The following is a 21,971-nucleotide window of genomic DNA, read 5'->3' on the forward strand; positions in this document are numbered from 1 at the left end:
TCCATAAGAACAAAAGGAACCTTGAGCACAGTTCGGAGCACTCATCTTGAGCAAAGTTCAAACATTCATTCCGTTGCACCTTACATCAACACCTTTCAAGGTGGTATCTATGCCGCGATGGCCCGAAAATGGTGGACAATGGCACTCTGTCAAAACCTTTTCCCTCAAAGGTTGTGTGGCACACGACATCGTTTTTCGCATCAAATAGCCGTCCCGTATGGAATAGCTTGCAACTAGCTCCCCACGCTGTATCCGCTGAAAGATATCTGCAAAATAATGATCGCGTACTGATCAATCATATCTTCGAAGCTTCAATGATATATCACGGAAATAGCAAGAACCAAGGGCTTCCTAGACACGCATCTGCCACTAAATTCTTTTGTCCCTGAACATGGTGTAACAGACTTGGACACTCCAAGTCAAGAATCAATCACGACAGCACCAAATAACCACTTCAAACAATTCACAGATCACAATAGATTTGCACTGGCCCGACGGAGTTCCGTGCCTAGAGATATTGGCCCCAAAGATTGGCACCCCTTTCGGTATTTCTTTTTGTATTAATCAATCATCAAAGTACAAGAGAGCGGTTAGGGTTTCACTCTCAGACTCTGCGTCCAGATGCTCTAAGAAGGGAGGCCCTCACCACTAGTTTAAAGATTACAAGGGATGCCCAAAAGCAGAGCCCCAAAAGCTTGAAAGCAAAAGCAGATTCTCTCTCTCTCTCAATGAGAGTCAGTAAAAAGCAAGTTCTCTTTTTCTCTCTCTTTCTCCCAAATCATAGCAAAAAGCTGAGATTTGCGTCGCTAAATTTTTTCAAAAAATATATATATTTTTTTCAGCCTTCGCGATTTCCGGAAATTAGGGTTTCTGGCAAAAATTAGGGTTTTTGCTGTCCTCCACGGCATCACTTTGTGACATACCCCCCTCTTGAAAGCATTGTAATCGACCGCGATTACGTCTGCAAAACCGACAAAAGCCATAAACCGTCTTAGCAGACACTGACTGATAGTACCTACGTACTAGGAACACACATCTAGCACGTGTACAAAATCGACAGTCATATCACACGACATCACAGGGCATCACCGGTTATCACAGGACATCACATGACATTCAACATTCATTCGGATCTTAGACCATGATTTATCGGCAATCTAGCTAGCAATCACATCTAGGTCCAATCGGGACCTCATCGATGTCCGATTGACTAACCCCTATTGCAACCATGTCTATTCGAGATCAATCAGACCAAAATGCTGTAGCCATTTCGGCTATCAGTTCTTGCACTCAAAAGAAGTCAAGAACAAATCAGTATCATTATCAGGAATTCCATTTCATAAAGTCATCCAACAGAATACTGTCAGCTCTCAGTATCCCTGAAGCTCAAAGAGACATCAGTGACTTTAGTATCAAAATCAAGGCATCTGTTGACAAGGGAGCGGAGTGACTCCCCTCTTGTGCATCCCACTGCACCATATCTCCGGCCAAGCTGAATTCTGGGTTTCATTTGGAGTATACTATGCTAAACCAAAACATCGAGGTAAAGTTTCACAATCCGAGGAGTATCTGCTAGGTCCTCCTCCTCCATCCACTTCGCATCAAATGCAGAAAAGTTCTTGAACTTAACCAAGAACCGCCTTCGGACTTTACCTTTCTTCGTATCGTTATGTGCCAAAATCAGTTCAGGAACAAGGATCTCCTCGTTTTCTTCCACTTCGGGTTGCTCATCAGGCTCTCCATCATCAGGCACATTACCCTTAACAGGTTTCAAGAGACTCACATGCAATGCATTGTGAATCCTCCAAGTATCTGGCAGTTTCAATCGGAAGGAGACATCATTTATCTTGTCAGTGATCGGGAAAGGTCCGTAGTATCGCATACTAAGCTTTGAAAAAAGCCTTCTCAAAACGTAAGAGCACCCAATCATCCTCCTTCAATTTCAAGTCGCAACGATGGCGATCTGCTACCTTTTTTAGTCGTTCTTGAGACTCCTGCAAAGTCTTGCGAACCTTGGCAAAAGCCGTATCCAAATCTCGCGAATATTCATCCGCTTCAAATATCTAATCTTTCGTGCTCGGGAAGGATGGAACCTTCGTAGCACTTTCAACAATCTCACATGGCGTCTTCCCCGTCGAAGAGTGTATCGTGTTATTGTAGGCAAATTCCACCAAAGGTAAGTTCTTTTCCCATTGAGTCTTCTGATCCGAGATATAAGACTTCAATAAATCTAAAATCACTGAATTGGCAATCTCAAATTGCCCATCAGTCTGCAAGTGGAACGATGACGAGAACTGCAACTGCGTGCCAATGTTCTCCCAAATTGCCTTCCAAAACAAACTCATAAATCTGGGGTCTCTGTCGGAGACAATCGTCTCAGACGTGCCATGTAATCGAAAAATCATCGTGATGATTCTGTGTTCTCGGGAGATCAAAAATGAAATCCATTTCAATACTTTTCCAGGGGCGGGTGGGTATGGGTAAAGGCTGTAACAATCCCTATGCCTTATGCCTATCAAACTTGACTTCTGGCATACTGCGCACAACTCTTCCACATCCTTTTTGAGTCTCGGCCAAAAGAAGTATCTCTCTACCCCCTTCATGGTGGTAGCAATGATGCGGTGACCCGTAAAAGCTGGATAGTGGCATTCAGTTATAAACTTTTCCCTCAACAGCTGTGTAACGCACAACATAGTCTTTCTCATCAAGTAGCCTTCCCGAAGGGAGTATCCAGCTATTGTCCCCCCATCCCGTATTCGTGTGAAAATATCTGCAAAATCTGTATCTGTGGCATACTGATCGACCATATCCTCGAAGCTCCTATGATGTATCGCAGAAAATAGCTAGAACCAACGGCTTCCGAGACAAAGCATCTGCCACCACATTCTTCTGTCCCTGCACATGGACAATCTGGAAGTGAAACTGTGACAAGATGTTCGCCCACCGCATCTGCTTTTCGAAAAGCTGCTTCTGCGGCAAGAAGTAGCGCAAACTCTGATGGTCTGTAAAGACAGTAAAATCCGCTCCGAGTAGATAACGCCGCCATTGAGTAAGAGCATGGATAACCACCAAAAGCTCTTTCTCATAAATCTGTGTTGTCATGTCCGGCCTAGAGAACAATCGGCTGTCGTAAACGTTGACATGGCCTTCTTGTATCAAGACCGCACCCAGACTATGACCATAAGCATCACAATATACTTCAAATGACTTCTGCAAGTCCGGCAAAGTCAAATCTGGTCCTGTAGTCAATTTCTCTTTCAATGTCAGAAAGGTAGTCACCTCTGTGGATCCCCACGAGAAAAAGACTCCTTTCTGTATCAAGATATGCAAAGGGGAAGCAACCTCTGCAAACTTTCGTATGATCCGCCTGTAGTACGAACACATTCTTCAAATCGGGCCAATCACGTCTAGTCTCTATCTTGGCCGAATCCACTTGCACTCTTGCTGTTGAGACAAAGTGTCCCAAAAAGTCTTTGAAGCAGATGATCTCTGCGTTCTGCCTCATTCTTGGAGAAACAATGATATCATCAAAGGAAGTGCCAACAACTAGCCTGTACTCTCGAAAAATCCCGTCCATCATCCGATTAAATATCGCAGGAGCATTGGTTAAGCCAAAAGGCATCACCAAAAACTAAAATAACCCAAAAGTCGTCCGAAAGGCTATCTTGTAGACGTCTCCCGCGCGATTCGGATCTGATGATATCCACTCTTCGGGTCAATCTTGCTAAAACACAAGGATCCTTGTAACTTGTCGAGTATATCATTGATCCTAGGAATCGGAAATTTGTTCTTGATGGTGATTTTGTTGAGAGCTCTATAATCGATGCTTATTCTCCAAGATCCGTCTTTCTTCAAATCCAACAACAGTGGAGAGCAATACAGTGAAGTATTAGTCTGGACAAGACCCTTTTCCAAGAGGTCTTTCACTTGGTTCATAATCTTTTCATTCTGTACTCGGCTCACACGGTAAGGTGGCCGGTTCGGTGGCGTGCTTCCAGGTATCAGGTCAATGGTCTAATCTTCAGGCCCTCTGAAAAACAATCGGCATGAGTGTGGAGAAAAATCTTGGCGTTCTTTTGATCAGGTCAAAACATATTCAACCTTTATCCATCGTTCAGTTCTCTCCCAAAAGAATGAGTAAAGAAATTGAAGTTCATCAAGTACAATCTCTAAGCCCTTCATTTATCAAAGTCGCTTTCTCTGCCCAGTAGTCAACCACGGCGTAGCTCTTGTGGTACCAAGGGATCCTGAGTAGAACATCACTCGCGTGCCCTAAACACCCCTGTCATTGCAAACGAAGTTTGCCAATGCTCGGTGTAATGGCAACATCCCATCAGGGTGCCAGTCGAACTACCTCCGCCTGTGGCGTCAGTCTGTCGGGCGTAATTCCAAATCGAGCCGCCAATTCCAAGTGAAAAGAAGTTGGCCTTGGCTCCTTCAAAAGAGCTTCCTGATCCTTCACTTTGCCCCAAAAGCGGCAAAGTTTGTACTTTCATTCATTAGATTCGGTGCAGGTCCCACACCATGTGGTACCAGTTTTGCTTTCCTATCTGCCTTTTCTGCCACGTTCCTCAATTGTTCTCGAACTCCCAGGCCTGTCGTCGTCTTTATCATTCTGTTCTTTCTGTGCCTTTTTAGGGCACTTCGTGGAGATATGCGCATCCAAAGCACTTCCCCTCTCTAATAAAGCGAGCTCGCTCCTCAGGAGTAAGCTTTGGTCGTGCATCCTTTTTCTCTGGGTTGCTCTTTTTCTTTCTACTTTCATTCCCAGAAGTCTGTTCGGCTCGTTGTGTCATGGCCTCATCTGTGGGGTAGGTCAGACTGCCAGAGTGAATGGCAAAGCCCCGCTTCGCATGACTCATCAACTCCTCAATAGAAGCTGACTTCTGTTCCAAGCAGTGATCTCGGATATCTGTAGGTAGACCCAAGGTGAACCGCTCAATCTATTCTCTGAACGAGATCTTCTTGAATGAAGAGGAGGGTACAAAAGAGCTCCAGAATCTTTCACAGTAAGCATTGATTGTATCTTTCTTGGTCATCCGAAGATGGTTCCAAGCAGCTCGTATATCTCGTTCATATTCTTACGTCAACCAAGAAGAAATAAAAAGCTTCTTAAATTTCAGCCATTTAACTGGCGCAGTCTTGTTTAAAAGAAGCGTGGACCACCAAGTACGAGCATTCCCCTTAAAGTAAGAGATAGCTCTCCGAATCTTGGAGTGCTCTGAATAGCGTCCTCCTGCGAAAGCGATGTCAAACTGTTGTATAAAAGACAAAGCTTTCCAAGCATCTGAGTATCCTAAAAAAGTATCAAATTTGATCGAGTGGCCACCTTCCTTAAACTCTCGGACTTTCTTGCTTTTATCTTCGAGAAAGTCATACTGGTTGGCTTTGTAAAAATTCTTCTTGTTCGCATAAAAGTTTCCGTCATCAGAATCTGAGCTGTCTGTAGACAAGTCCTCAGTAGAACTGTCAGTCTCTGGGCGAGATTTAGCCTTCTTTGCCTTTCTCTTGCCCTTTCCGAAGCGTTGCTTCTTGCTTCGCTTTTTACCTTTTCTGTCTTCTTCGCTCGAATCCGAGTAGCTAGAAGAACTGTCAGAAGAAGAAGAAGAAGAAGAAGAACTGGGTACTCCTTCAAATCGAACACGCTTCTTCTGTTTCTTTGCCTTGTCAAAAGTCCACTGACGACCCAAATAACCTGGAAAGTCAGTGCTTTTCTTTTGCTTTTTGCCATGCTTTTTGGCTTTCTTCTGTGCGTCAAAAAGCTGAGCAATCCGTGCATCAACCACCTCTTCTAGTTCCTTCTCTGAATATTGTTTGGGATCATAAGGTTTCTTGAAAGCAAATTTCGGGGGTGGTGTGGTGGTTTTCTGCCACTGTGCATGCACTTCCTGAAAAGAAGTCTCGCTCATATATTTTGCCAATTTCGGATCCTTCGCAAAACTGAGCATCATCTTTGTTGCATCGCCGATCAATTGACGACGCTTCATCTCTCTTTGCTCCGCCTGAGTAGGCCGAGGCGGGCGATACACTCTGTCTGAATCTTTGTTGTGATCCCAGCCCACATCTCCAAATGCAGAGGGAGTCGACTGATCCTTGCGTGAAGCCATAGGTGCCGCGGAAAAAAAATTGGGGATCGGATTTCTCGTAGAAGAGAAATCGGCCGTGCTCTGATACCACTGTAACAGACTTGGACACTCCAAGTCAAGAATCAATCACGAGCACCAAATAACACTTCAAACAATTCACAGATCACAATAGAAAAGCACTGGCCCGACGGAGTTCCGTGCCTAGAGATATTGGCCCCAAAGACTGGCACCCCTTTCAGTATTTCTTTTTGTATTAATCAATCATCAAAGTACAAGAGAGCGGTTAGGGTTTCACTCTCAGACTCTGCGTCCAAATGCTCTGAGAAGTGAGGCCCTCACCACTAATTTAAAGATTACAAGGGATGCCCAAAAGCAGAGCCCCAAAAGCTTGAAAGCAAAAGCAGATTCTCTCTCTCTCTCAATGAGAGTCAGTAAAAAGCAAGTTCTCTTTCTCCCAAATCATAGCAAAAAGCTAAGATTTGCGTCGCTCAAAATTTTCAAAAAATTAAAAAATTAAAAAAATCTTGCCTCCGCGATTTTCGGAAATTAGGGTTTCTGCTATCCTCCACGTCATCACTTTGTGACACATGGACTATCTGGAAATGAAACTATGACAGAATGTTAGCCCATCTCATCTGCTTTTCCAAAAGTTTTTTCTGCGACAAGAAGTAGCGTAAACTCTAATGGTCTATGAAGAAAGTAAAGTCAGCTCCGAGTAGAAAATGTAGTCACTATGTAAGAGCATGGATAATTGCCATCGGCTCTTTCTTGTAAACCAGTGCAACCAATTCACGACGTGAAAACATGCTGCTCTCGTAAGCAATGACATAGCCTTCTTGCATCAAGACTACTCCCAAACTGCGACCACAAGCATCACAGTAAACTTCAAATGGCTTTTGCAAGTCCAGCAAGGCCAAAACTGATCCTGTTGTCAACTTTTCCTAGAGTTTCTGAAAGACTGTAATCTCTGTCGTTCCCGAAGTAAAAGGGACTCCTTTCTGAGTCAGCATATGCAAAGGAGAAGCTATCTCTGCAAATTTCCGAATGAACCGCCAATAATATGAGCACAAGCAAAGAAAACTTCGAGCTTCATGGACATTCTTCAAATAAAGCCAGTCACAAATGGTCTCATATTTAGCCGGGTCCATCTTTACCCCCTTCTGCTAAGACGATGTGTCCCAAGAAGTGTATCTCAGGCAAGAAAAAATCGCTCTTTTTAGCATTTATAACCAATTTATGCTTCCGCACTGCCTGGAAAACTTGTAATAGGTGGTGTGTGTTCTGCTTCACTCTTGGAGAAGACGATGATGACGTCAAAGAAATTGCCCACAAATGATCAGTACTCTCTGAAAATCCTATCCATCATGCGGTTGAATGTGGCCGGGGCATTCGCATGGCCAAATGGCATCACCAAATATTCATACAAACTCAAAAGTCGTCCTAAAAGCTGTCTTGTAGCCGTCTCCAGGAGCAATTTGGATCTGATGATAACCACTCTACGGATCAATTTGGCTAAAGCAAGTTCGGCTAACTCTATAAGGTGGCCGGTTCGGTGATGTACTATTGGGAATCAAATCGATCGTGTGATCTTGAGGACGTGAAGGAGGTAACTCGCCTTGTAAGCCCTCAGAGAAATAGTCAGTCTAAGCTTGCAGAAATTCTTGTCGTTCTGTTTTTGAGTTCTGGCATATTCAACCTTTAATCATCATTCTAGTTCTTTCAAGAAAATTGAATAAACAAAAAAAAAGGATTTCATAAAGTGGGATGGACTCGTCTTTCAATTTTACATCAAGTACAATCTCTTTGCCCTTCTCATTCGTCAAGATGTCCTTCCTTGCCCTATAATCGACCACGGCACTGTTCTTGGGGAACCAAGGGATTCCTCGGAGGACGTCACACCCTTCCAAAGACATGATGTAAAAGTCCTCGTGCCCCAAATACTCCTAACAATGCAAACGTAATTTGCCAATGATAGGTGTAGTGGCAACATCCCGTCCGGTGCCTCTAAAACAGCCTCGGCCAGTAGTCCCATTTCCTCGGGCATAATTCCAAGTCAAGCCGCCAATTCGGTTGAACTGAAGTTGGCCTTGGCTTCTCCATCAAAGAAGATAAGGGCTTCCTAGTCTGGCACTTTGCCCCATGCTTTGCAAAGTTCGACACTTTCGTTCAGCTGGTCAGGATTGGCGGTCCCCAACAAAATCTGGTACTAGTCCTGCTTTTGTCTTTCCTTTTCTACCGCGCTCGGCTGCTGCTCTGTAACTCTTTGGCTTATCTTCTGGTGGTCCTCTGGTTCATCTTCTTTTCAAGAGTTCTGTCCAACTCTTCTATGAGTACAGGTTCCGCTTTCTTTTTTTTTTGGCACTTGTCTGTCTTTTCAGCGGGCCACCTCGAGTGAATCTCATCAATTGGGTAATTCTTCAGGTAGTTCGCATATTTCTGGTCTCTGGAGTACTTGATCAATCTTTTCACACATGTATCAACCTGCAATTGACGTTTGTACTCCGCTCTAACAAACTTTTCTGCCAAAAAAATTTGTCCAAATCTTCATTCTTTACTTCAGTTGCCGCGTCCGATTTCAATTTTTCTTTGCTTGCCCACCAAGAGGTGTTATCTCTGTCAGATTCTCCGCAAAAACCCATGTGTAATCTGGGGTTCTTTATGGATTTTGCCCTGTAAGACAGAGCGATGAAGATGGGAGCGTGCCCGATGCGTGATGAAGTAAGGGTGGGAGTGGCTAATAAGTCTGGGGTCGGCGGGCCATGGAGATTTTCTCACAAATACCTACATGTGCTTCAAAATCACTGAACCTGAATATATATATATATATATATATAGAGAGAGAGAGAGAGAGAGAGAGAGAGACACAGACAGAGAGAGAGAGTCGACACGGCCCAACGTAGTTACGTGCCCAGAGGTATTGGCCCCAGAGTCTAGCGCCCCTTTCGGTATTTCTTTATCATTAATCATTGCAAATACAACTCCAGAGGGACCTCTACTCTCAACTCTACGTCCAAATCCTCTGCAGAGTGAAGCCCCAAGGGCTCTTATAAGCAGTACATGGGATGCCCAAAAGCAGAGCCCCAAAAGCAATCAGTTCACCCAAAAGCTATGGTCCCCAAAAGCTAGCGTTGGAGATTCCCAAAAACAGCCAGCGTAATTTGCGGAAATCCATACAACCTGCCACATGGCACTTGCAGTGCAAATCGCGGAAATTCTGTATGGCCCTGCCACGTCAGCATCCGTATGATCTGCCACGTCAGCATGTCAGTGCATTTTACAAAAATCCCTTTCAGGGTGAAGCTTCTGTCTTTTAGGGTTTCGGGCCCCACGGCCGGTGCTTCATAAGTTCTTCAAGTTAGTCCGTCCAATTTCTCTTGTGCACTTGGCCATTTCTCTATCAGATGGTCATGCCACGTCATCACTTTGTCACACCCCTAGTCAATGGGTCAAGAATTATTGAGTCAAGAATTAAGTGCTATCATTCCGCACATTGTTAATGTCTACTAGCTCGAGACCTAGTCAAGATCTGAAGAAAGCCTTGTGCGGAAACCCATCTCCTCTCATCATTCTATAGTTTGTTTTCGGTACCTCGGTATGCCTATTTCTGTTGTTGGTTGCTGTGTTCTAGCTTTTGTATGTGGTATCTCCATCAGTCCTTTTGTGGTTCGTGTTGAATTTGATCGTACAAAGTACCAAGTTGTAATCTATTGTTCCCATAACTTCACTCTGCTCGCTTCTTTGCTTTTCTATCTGGCCTACTCCCTCTCACACTCAACTCTTTCTAATCAAATGTCACTCTCTTGTGATTTGCACTACTCATCCATCTCACTCTATTCTTTCCTTAATCAACCCAAATTGCCAGTCCTCACATGTCACGTGCACATCTAACCCTATGTGCATGAGGACAACCTATCTTAGGTCTAGGGTTCAAGTCAGCTTAGGAAGTGTTCTCACACCTTTGTGAGCCTATGAGCAGCTCGTGCATGTCCACGCACTTACGAGTAGTTGCATATCCTCTGATTGCACATCCAGTATCATCCAGCATATGCATTGTCCAAGCAGAAGGTCCAATTCCCGGCCAGTTTTGGGACAATACATTTTCCAAGTAGTTTGGCATTTTTATTAATTTAATTTACCAATTTCTACGGTCGTGGGCTGTTGGGAAGACTGCTCGACCCAGCTTTTTATAGCTATATAAGCAGACAAGGGACGCCCAGTTTTAGCAGAAGAGACAGAAGAAGTTCCAGCAACTTGCAGTTTTCTCTCCTCAGCAAGACCGGCAGAAGACAACCTAGAGTTTTCAGCCAACAGCAGCAGCCAGCGTTTTCAGAGCCAGTTCCTCTGGCGTTTTCTGCAACAGATCAGCGTGGCATTTCTAGTTCCCAGATCAAGACTAGTGTTTGCAGTTTCCGGCGCCTGATCAGCCAAGACCATTAGCGTTTTCAGATTTCAGCACTTAGCCTTTGCAGATCTAGCTCCTAGCCTCGTAGATCTCACCTACCCGCAGTAGATCCTCGCCGTACCGTCGAGTCAGCCAGCGTTTACAGTTTCACCCCGCTGTTTTCAGATTTCAGCATCTGCGTTTTCAGCCGATCATCATCGAGTCCTCGTCATCGCCATCCTCGCCGACACAGTGTCAAAGTTCAACAGAAAGTCAGCAATTTGCAGATTCAGCTTTTCAACCTTAGCGTTTTCAGTTTCTAGCCCGTCCTCGTCCTCCTCATCTTGTCGTCTACATCCTCGACGAGTCCATTGCATCTAAACCATTGTACCAGATTTGTGCAATCTATAGCATAGACCTCTCTCGCCATAGAGAGGGGGGCCCTTGGAGGAGGGTTTGAGAACCATCTGGTATCATATTCTTCTCTCTCTCTTTCTCTTTGTCTCAACACCTTCATTCACAGTAGCATTCACTTTGTTTGTGATCATTGCATTCTCTCTCTAAAGGAACGGAAGGCTCTCCCTACATCACATGTTACTACAGTCCCTTCTTCAATATTAGTAGATAACGTGTATCTAACACAGTAGTGTATAACGTGTGGTAGTGCTTTTCAAAATGTTCCTTAGCCATTTAACACGCAAGTTTTAGGATACATAATGAGTTCAATGATTTACAATGGCTAGCCTGTGAGTAGATTTTAATTGGAATCTTTAAATGATTGGCAGGCTTAATTAATCCACCTGCCATCTCTCACCTTCTGTCTATCTCTCTCAGCTCCACAGTTCTTAGTTCCTGCGTTCCTCGCCCTGCTGCTCCTCGGCCTCCCTTGTGATGCTGCTTCCTCGACTATCTTTTGTGTTGGCTAATCGCCCCTTGGCTTGCCCTCTCCTTCTAGCCTTTTAGCCTGTTGGTCGCTCGCCCTGCTCGGCTCTCGGCCATCTCTCTCGCCGTTCGCCCTCCCCTCACCATGGCTCGCCCTCGCCACTTTTCTTTGCCAATCGCCTTTCACACTCACCTTCGCCATGGCTCGCCCTCGCCCACTCTTCCGCGCCAATCACCGTTCGCCCTTCCCCAACGCTGGGCATTCACCCTTCGCATAAGTTAAAAAAATCCTACATGGATTTTTTTTATAAACCCCTATCCCAGCGACCCTCTTACTCAAACCTCCTTAGAACTGCAATCATCTCCCATCGCCTTCTTACGCAAACTCGTTAGCACTGCAAGTCGACACATCTTCCCCCAGCCGCGTCAGTAGCGCGGGCACATCAATCTCCTCAACCACTTCCATCGCTTGTAGATCCCCCCCTTGTCTCCCATCGCTTGTAGCATCTACATACAGAAATTGGGCCAGGATCAACGCTAGAGACAAAATTGTGCATGCATTCTTGTGAGGCATGGTCCTTGTGGTAATACCGGATTCTGAATGTATATGAGTGTGGGGATTCGTTACCTGTAGATTATGTATGCTTTTGTGGAAAATTTCCTCATTTCACTCATTTCAGAGACAGCTTGCGATATCGGTCCTTCAATCATTCACTAAACATTGTGCTAAACATTGTGGTTCTCACTCACAATAAGAAGCAACACCTTCAGTCTGAGCAAGAATCTTCAACCTCTTCCTCTGAGGAGAGCAATGAGAGCAAGTCCGACTACGAGCCCAGTTCAGAGCAAGTGTCAGCTACAGAGTCCTCTAATGACGATCACCCCAATCTCCAACTGAAAAGGTGACAACTCTACAGGTGCCTCGTCCAACTAATGCCCTCTCTTCCGCGCCACTGCTTATGGTATATCACCTACAGGTACCAAACCCATAACTGAAGCCCAACAGCAATTGATACACCTTGATCTCCACAATCTGGCAAGTGCAAATCAGATGGGTCTTTGGATAACCACAAGGCCCACCTCGTTGCCAAGGATTTTTCTCAGAGAACTACAATGGACTATGACGAGACCTTTGCACCAATTGCATGGATGACGACTAATCAAATAGATTTTGCTTTAGCAATCCATCATCGATAGCCCAGATTAAGTCAATCTTTCTCAACTGCGACTGAGAGAGGGAGATGCATGGGGAGCAACCTCAAGGTTTATGAGTTCCAGGATCAAGTGAAAAAGTTTACAGGTTGTGGAAGGCTATGTTGCTCTGAAGCAAGCTTCACAAGCGTGGTACCAAAAGATTGATTCTTTCTTCCTTTCATCATTCTTCCAGACCCATATTTATATTTTTTTCCAACAGGGAGGCATGGTGACACTTATTATCCTCTATGTGGACGATCCTATGATTATAGATAGCAATGATCCACATGTACACGGTACTATGGAGACCTTGGCAAAGAAGTTTGAGATGGCAGATCTAGGTTTGCTTCATTACTTTCTTGGACTCTAGATATGGGAGACAGAGGGAGGCATCTTTCTTTTTGAGTAGCGCTATGTCGAAGAGTTGTTGGAGGCATTTGGTATGGCCGAATACAACCGGATATCTACCCCAATGGATCCACACCAGAAGTTGTCCCTATATGGCCCCTTCAATGTGGTCGGCGCTACGTATTATCGAAAGCTAGTCGGTTCTCTTATTTGGTTGTTGAACACCCTTTTTGAGATCAATTTCCTGGTGGGACTTCTCACTTCATTTATGCATAAGCCCGCCAAATCACATAGCAACATCCTCAACATCGCCTATATCCTTAGATCTAGAACGTACATCAATGCCCTGCACAATATTCCAAACGCCCTTTGATACAAGGACATGTTGCATCATCTAAGCCCACATAGATAATTGTCCCCATCCAATCTGTCTCAGCAACAAACAACTTGTACACATCTGTGTTGTTGTCAGCCATGGCAAATGCTGTACCTATTGTGAAAACTGCCCGGAAAGAGAAAAAACGGGGCGGGAACAACACGTGCTCTACAATACAAACCATAGAAGACTGTAAGGGACCTGTTATGCAAAAAACGGCATTGACAGAACTTCTGCACAAAATGACGAAATGGCTTGCGTAGTACTACCTGTAGTGAAAACGGAGGCCAAAATGAGTCCGAATCAGAAATCTGGGCAGACTAAGCTCTTGAAGCTTACTCAAAATATTTGTCGACCTGCTGACGCTCGCCAAAGCTCACTGAAATCGGAGAAAGTGAGTAGGCGTGTGTTGGAGCTGCTGGCGAGCCCGAGAGGACGCAATCTGCTCTGATACCAATTGTTAGAATTAGCATTGCAGGAAAACACAGCTTGGAGAAGACGAAGAAAGCTCAAGGCACACGACAGAGAGTGTATTACTTAGTGTGCAATGGAAAGATGAGATAGCCCTAGAGTGATGGGCGTATATACAATGCACAGGGGGAAAAACCTCCTAGCCACCGAAGCAGTTGACGTGCGCAAGCAGATACACTGCGGGTGAACATCAACAGGCGAGTGCAGTGCAACAGGGCATATGCCAGAAAAGACACACGCACGTAGGGAGGAGGGCCCACAATGACTTATCATCAAAACCGTTCGCACTTAACTATGCAATCATCTTCATCATCTGCTGACGTTAGAGCAGCTGCAGCTGCAGCTCATCTCTCTCTCTCTCTCTCTCTCTCTCTCTCTCTCTCTCTCTCTCTCTCTCTCTCTCTCAACAACACACACATAAATATAGATTGGTGCAAAGATTGTACAAGCACCTATTTACCTCTGAATGTTCTGAGTATACAGAAGAATAGATACCTTATAACTTGCATAGATAGGAATGGCACGTGACCAAAATTGCATAGTTCTGTCCAAGGACTTCTGCGGTTTGCTGGCAATCACGTGAGGAGAGGACTCACAGGAGTGAGGACGGGCAGGAATCTTATCCTCAAGGTTGACTTGACCAGTCCAATCCGTGATAGGGAGCTGGTGACGGAGAGCAGGACGCAAAGCTGCTGCAGTGGCAGCTCTGTGGCCAAGCTGCTGGTCATGCTGATGCTTGAACACCATGATGGAGGACAGAGATAGTGCTTCTCTAGATGGGTCCTGCGTTATGCTTCATGTTCCATTGATAGCGAGCCGCACCCACAATATATACACAAGCACACAGCCTCAACGCTACAAGCTTTTAAAGTCTGCACCCGCCGTAAAATCGGCCCATCAAGCTCTTCTGGTGCAAAGCCCTGCGGCAGATGGGCAACCCGACGGTCGCAATCTGCAAAGGTGGTAATGCATGCGTGGCTTCAAGTCCCTCCAGTCTTACAGAAACTTGTGGCTACGAAGATTTCGGAAACACAGGATTGTTAAATGTACCTTGAGTAAAGTGTTAAAGCTTACCCATGACACAATTAATTGAACGGCAAACCTTTTTGAACTCTTGGGAGCAATTGGAGACGGTTGGACAAAGCTTGTCGCGTACTGCCACATGGCAACTTAATAGTGACAAATTTTTTTCTTTTAAGAGGGGCATTAGGGTAAAGGGGCCATTAGAAAACCGGGTCCCTGTGTTGGGATCCGTCCGTGGCCTTTACTAAGTTAATTTCCCTCCAGTGAAGGGACACGCTGAACCAGGTGGTGGATTGGTTAGAGCAGCAGGCGATGCGATATTGGCCGTCCGATGTCGAGTTCGAGGCGCGTTGGCTGAACGGCTCATGTTATGCCCCTCGTTGTCTTCCTTCTAGTGGCCGTTTTTGTTACAAAGGAAATTTTGTTTCGCGTTTTGCAACCTGCGTGCCTCATCGCTTGCGACGTTGCGATTACCCAAGACAGCCCTTGCTTCCAGCTCTTGGATGCGCCCTTCACGAGTGAAAACAGTGCGGAGCAGTCGTCGCAATTTGCCGGCTCTCTTAGGTGGCACACCATTGGGGGTTTTACCCTAAGCGTGCCGTCATATTGTGCAATGGACTTGCATCTACACAAACCGCCTTTTCCACCCAGTAGAGAGACGCTCCAATAAATGCTCCAGCCCTAGCAGTTCACACAGCACAGAAGATCACATAGGAAAAGGAGTAGCCATGTTCCATGAGTAAGAGTCGAGAGAAGGGAAGTTTACTTGCAGTGTGAATACTAGAGTTAGAGGTGCAAAACGTGAGTGGCACACATCACCTACACGCACATTTAAGTGTGGAATCTGAACCTAGCCTAAGCATCATCTCATTCATATGTAGGCCATTGGGAGAGATATATGGCATTTGTCTTTCTAATCCTATAAAGAGGACCATTGAGTAGTGGGTCATTATGTGCTATCTTATGTATGTGATTGTAATAGGCAAAATATGAGTGATGGGTATTGACAAACAAGAAGTGACGCTTTGAATCATTAAGCTTATTTCACTGGTTTAAACTTTTTTGCTTAATATTTGTGATATTGTTATCTAGCACCTATGCCTTCATATTATGATCTGAAGTTCTTTCAAGAATTAAGACTTCTATCTATTGCATCTTCTAGGAGAAGGAGAATTGTCAATCATAGGTGCGATAGGATTCACACTCATAGTAGGGTGTGCCTATTTGTGGAAATGTTCTTCTTTCGTGGGATATTGGGATATTTCACTATTTGATATTTGGTATTTCTTTACATAACTACAATAATGGGAGTACAAAATTTTTGCATGCGATGGAGAATTGCACGTGTAGGCATGAATATGAATGTGTCTGCATGGATAACTACAATGGACAAGTAGAGAACTGTGCATTCAACTGGGAGGTCTCTGTCATGCACTTTTGTAAGAATAATTTATGAAGCAACCAGTGGTATGTAAAGCGCGCGTGAGCGCGCGCGTGTGTGTGTGTGTGTGTGTGTGTGTGTGTGTGTGTGTGTGTGTGTGTGTGTGTGTGTGTGTGTGTGTGTGTGTGTGTGTGTGTGTGAGAGAGAGAGAGAGAGAGAGAGAGAGAGAGATTTTATTATCGTCCTCGAAGGTCAATCATGACCTATGGGACTAAAGTTACATGTGATGTAGTATGTGTGTGGCTAATGAGTGATTCGTGATGCTCCAAAATTGTGGTGATGAGAGTTGCAATGAAGAGCCCACACTGTGGCTGGGAGAGGAAAATGTGTAGGTCTATGTCATGGCTAAAAATGTATTCGAAGCTGCAAGTTCAGATGTGACCAAAAGCTGAGCACTCTAGTAGCCTCAAACTCTCGAACTTGCAGTGAGCATACTGTGCAGTGTGCACAATCGATTTGATTCTTCTCCATTGCCCCAAGGCCATGTCTCGCATTGAACGGAGTAGGAGCAAGCCGAATGGCTGCAATAGTGTGTATTGCTGACAAGGGGATAGGGTCAAGCATGTAAGGGTGAGTATAGTTTCCTCTTTCAGCGAAGAACATGGTTTTGTAGTTGGGAGAAATATGGGTGGTGTAATGTATGACGGGTGACCCATCGGATTCCTCCCAAGTTGTAATACATTTGCGTTGTAGAAAAGCTTCATTCACTCGGGAGTCTATTGCGGCATCATGTAGCAAGTATAATGCATCCCATCTCCCAAATCATTTCTTTATATCTTGCATCCATCCCGTGCTCAAGATCTTGCTTTTATGCGTCTTTTAAACTTTTTTGCTTGCTTCCCATGCAATTGTAGGAAGTTGATGTGACGGGTTTTGACGCATCTTTTTCATGTACTCCACAACCCTTTCCATGTCCATGACCTTGGAAGAGATCGTGACTTAAGAAGTAGGAGCATATATGGTGTTTGTGTTTTAACTTGGAGAAAGTTGTAAGAAAACGCTTTTGGACATTCTCGAACTCTTTTTTAGTAGACTTTGAGATGCTCCCGCCCCACACTTGAACTCCTTAAAGAAGAACAGGTGTCACCAATGTGTCAAAAAGGTACTTCTCGAGAACCCAACACTTGATATTTCCTGCATTAAACATGTTCTCAAATGCACAGCACGCTCTTTTTTCAGCTTCCAAATGATGCATAGCACATTCATGCCACTTGTGATTGCCTGCAACCTCCAGGCCAAGGTACTTAAAGCTTTCAACAACTTCAAGTGTCTCATTGTTGTACACAATGCATGGATTCTCCTTATGGTTGGTTTTCATAAGCATAACCTTTGTTTTGGATTCATTCACAATCAACCCACTATGTCAGCAAAAAGTTCTCGAGGACAACCATAAGCTTTTGTCCATCCTCTAAAGTGTCTGCTAGAAGCACTACATCATCCACATACAATAAAAGCATGACTACCACATTGCAAATAGCGACCTCTTCAATGCCTTCTTCTTGCATAAAGTCAAGTAATATTAGTTCCAATTGATCAATGCATAGACCAAAGAGAGTTGGTGACAATGGACATCCTTGTTTAACCCCAATAGTACTTGCAAAAAGATTTGAAATTCCTCTTTCCATACACAATTGATACATCACATTCTCATGGATTCAAGAAAACGAAAGCATAAACTCACTTGGCAGTTGAAGCTTGTACATCCTTCTCCACAAATTGTTACGTGGAATCATATCAAAGGCTTTCTTAAAGTCCACAATGTCATAATAACTAATATCTAATTCTCGTACATGAATTCTCATGTTAAACTGATCATTTAATATGGGGAAGTACCAGGGGAGAAAAAGCTAGAATATTGGTTAAGCTGGCAGACTGGCCACAGTAGGGATCCAAAGGAGGGAAAAGAGGGATCCAAGGGGGAGGGGTGAGGGGGGCATCTGCAAAAGAGCAATGTGCAAGCAATGGGCTTCAAAGACCTAAGGTTTATCCCATTAAGACTTCCAAAATGCTAAGGTTCCAAATTTCAAAGGGCAAGTCCAATGGTCAAACCTTAGGGAAATTGGATGCTTTTAAGTGTACACAAAGTCTTCCTAGATCCCTACATAGGAGGGGCCGAGCCCTTTTAGTAGGGGATGAGAGAGAAACACACACACACACACACTTGCAAGCCCTTTACACAAAGGGAACAGGGGACACATGTCCGCTCCCTAGCCCAGTTGCCCTCAAGGTGCACATAAATGCTATTGGATGGCCATAGAGGTGGACCAATGAGAATTAGGCTAGAGTACATTTAGTTTAATTCATTTTAAAACGCTTGATAAAAGAACCAATAGGAATTAAGCTCTCTAGAAGACTATTGGACAGTCTCCCAAGGGGTCAAATGAGCATTCAACAGCCCAATGGCTTGCCTGCTTCCTATTGGCCAGAAGACAAAGGGGTCCAATGAGAGTTCAATTGCATTATTTAATTACCTAAAGCTCTCACAAAAGGGGAAAGGGGGACACATGTCACAAGTCTATCACTTATGCTTCTCAATTATGATTGGCTAAGCTTTGTAGGGTCCAATGGGGTGCCAGCATGAGTAAATTGCAAGAGGGGTCGACCAAGAGAGAGAGAGAGAGAGAGGGAGAGAGGGCTGATTTTGGCAAGGCATGAACACACACACACTCAAACAATCTCATGTGTGAATCAAGAAGACTTTCTCTCTCCTTCTCAAGCTTTAACTCACCATCTACTCCAAGCTTGTGAGAAGGGAGGCCTACACCAACAACTCTTGGCTTTGTGATGCAAATCCAACCAAGAGCCAAGCTTCAATGCATGCTCATCTCCTCTACCATGCTAATTACTAAGCTATGCTAAGCTATTATGAGTGATTATGTGAGGAGATATACTTCTTTCTCGTAAGACTACTCCTTCTTCCTCTCAATCTACTCTCATACCCCGCTAGCTCTCACCATCTTCGAAGATGTGTGAGGTCTTGGGTCTGAGACCATGAGGGAATGGATGTTGTGTTTTATAAGTGTGTGCAAGGTGCTTGAAGCTTCCATCTTCATTGCACCATCAAGTTATTGAAGGAACTTGTAAAATGTCTCCCTTGATGGGGAAAACCTATAATACAAAGCCTTTTGGAGGGGGGGGACCGGCTCCATGTAAATCCGGTCCTCAACTGTTGTCAATAGCTTAATTTCTCTCTCTTTTGAAGTATTGTTCACACCGATCTATCTAGGTGTTATGATTTTTTTTGCTCTCTCCATCCAAGCACTCTTGCTATGCTCATTAGGAATCTATTCTAATGAAATGCTCACTATGCTCATGTTATTTTTAGCTACACACAAGTTACTAAGCCATTAAATGTTAGATTGGTATCAGAGCACAAGGTTTCTCTTTTCTTGCTCAAGAAGGGAGGTCCTCAAGCTAGCTATAAATGGTTGGTATTATCTCGGGGGGTTCACCCTTCAGTAACTCCCTATTCAACGTGCGTTCAGGGGTATTTAAAAACCCCCTCTTTTGACACGTGTGGATGAATAAAATGACCCCTTATTTTAGGATTTTTTCCCAAAATTGAATATAAAAATCCCTTATTTTCATGTATCTCTGCTAAATTGCCTAATTTTTTTGTATTTTAAAACCCTACATTTGAACTCACGTTATACATTAACATGACTACTTAGTGCACCCCCCGAGGGTATTATTAATTGCAATTGAGTAAGTAGAATAGGGATTTTCTAGCCTTGCAGTGTGCCTACTTCATGCAGATAACGGGGCATCACCGTCAAGAGCTATGGTCTTAATAGTGGAGACCAACGGGGCTTGCCTACAGCTTAACCACTATTGAACTATTAGAAGCTTGACAGGAGTCGGTACTGTTTTGGTGCTGAAAGACCCTCTCTTCTATTCCGATGAAAACTCAGTTTTTCTTCATATTTTTAAATCATTTACACACTCTTTGAAGTCTTGACACTTCTATGTACAAAAACAACAAAACTATGTATCCCACACAACTGGCCTACATGCGTAGAGAGAGCTGGTACACACCACCTTTGTACACTTTGTACAAGCATGCTTTATTTACATACAAGGGTCCCAAAAGCATTTGAAAAACATCTCTCAAAGACTTTGGGGTGGCCCACACTATTCCACCAAAACACGTCACATATTGCCCCCCCAACAAGCATGGAACACTTTCAAGTGTTTCATGTGCATACTCTCACATCATTGTAATCCTTCTTCTATTTCTACTTTTCTGTTGTTTGCATGATTGGACCACCTAAAAGAGTTTACACCTAAAAGTTGTTAGAATGGTTGACAATAGTAAAGAGAGTGAAATTAATGTTAATAGCTTTGATTTTGCTAATGAGCAGGCTACTAATGATGCCCCTATGCTTGTTAACTACCTTGTTTCTAGGCTTCATCAAGCCATGGGCAATCCATCCCTCCAAAGTGAAGTGCGATGGCAGCTTTGTGCTCATGAGATTCTCCAAACTCTCCACCAAGAAGAGAGAGTACCTAGGAAGCCTCCTTGTGAGACTTCCAAAAGAGGCCTCTCTCTGATTCAAGAAAGAAGTGAGTCTCCTGCCACCTCGATGGAGATGGCTCCACGAAGATGGCGGGCAAAACGCTCTCCATCACCTCCTAAAGGGAGAAGACCATTGCACACTTCTCCATACCATAATTCAAAGAGAGGTGACAAAAAACAAGAAAAGAAAAAGGCGAGAAAGAGGTCACCCTCTTCTCCATCTTCTTCCTCTTATGAAGAAAGTAATGGTGCCGACAAGGAAGACCAAGGCAAGAAAAAGGCGAGAAAGAGGTCACCCTCTTCTCCATCTTCCTCAAATTCTTCCTCCTCTGAAGAAAGTGATGGTGCAACTTTCAAACCACCAAAAAGAAGAAGCCATAGGAAATCCTATGCCGCGTGGAAGAGGTCGTCCAAGCTCAAGAAGTTCAAAGAGGGAGGAAAGAACATCTCTTTCCTTACCTATGATGGCACCTTTGGTGCTACGAACAAAGTCTTGGCTTTCATACAACAATTCGATGCGGCGTTTGGAGATGAGGGCTTCACGGAGTCCTCTAAGCTACGCCATGTAGCTATTGTTACCATATACATGTGGTAGTGATGTGTGTAAACACACTAGGACCGCCGGGGCATTTTTTCCCTCTTTAGGAGGTTTTTTCCCCCATGCATTGTATATACGCCCATCACTCTAGGGCTATCTATCTTTCCATTGCACACTAAGTAACACACTCTCTATTGTGTGCCTTGAGCTTCCTTCATCTTCTCCAAGCTGTGTGTGTTTCTCTGCAACCCTAATTCCAACAATTGGTATCAGAGCAGGTCACGTCCTCCCGGGCTTAGTCGCCAGCTGCTCCGGCACACGCCTGCTCACTTTCTCCGATTTCAGTGAGCTTTGGCGAGCGTTTGCAGGTCGACAAAAATTTTGGGTAAGCTCGAAGAGCTTGATCTCCTTAGAATTTTGATTTGGGCTCATTTTGGCCTCCGCTCCACTACAGGCAGTACTGCACAGGCTATTTCGTCATTTTGTGCAGAATTTCTATCAGTGCCGTTTTCTACATAACAGGTGCCTTATAGTCTTCTACAGTTTGTGCTATATAGCACAGGTTGTTCCCGCTCCATTTCTCCTATTTTCGGGCAGTTTTCACATCAGGTGCAGCATTTACATGGCTGACAACAACAACACAGATGTGTTCAAGATGTTTGCTGCTGAGGACAGGTTGGATGGGGACAACTACCCTATGTGGGCTTATATGATG

The 21,971-nt window shown here is 44.3% G+C and overlaps 1 protein-coding gene across 1 annotated transcript in view; it reads right to left on the reverse strand.

Annotated features, from left to right (window-relative positions):
* Positions 1–14,764, reverse strand: part of LOC147460274 (uncharacterized) — a 34,431-nt gene extending 19,667 nt beyond the window's left edge. Inside the window, exon 1 of the mRNA XM_086511356.1 lies at positions 14,234–14,764. Within this exon, the coding sequence (XP_086367482.1) occupies positions 14,234–14,485 (252 nt within the window). The 5' untranslated portion in view covers positions 14,486–14,764. The remainder of the gene's footprint in view (positions 1–14,233) is intronic.
* Between the last annotated feature and the right edge of the window lie 7,207 nt (positions 14,765–21,971).

This window comes from Adiantum capillus-veneris, chromosome 4 (assembly GCF_014529385.1).
Source record: "Adiantum capillus-veneris isolate H3 chromosome 4, ASM1452938v2, whole genome shotgun sequence".
NCBI lineage: Eukaryota > Viridiplantae > Streptophyta > Polypodiopsida > Polypodiales > Pteridaceae > Adiantum > Adiantum capillus-veneris.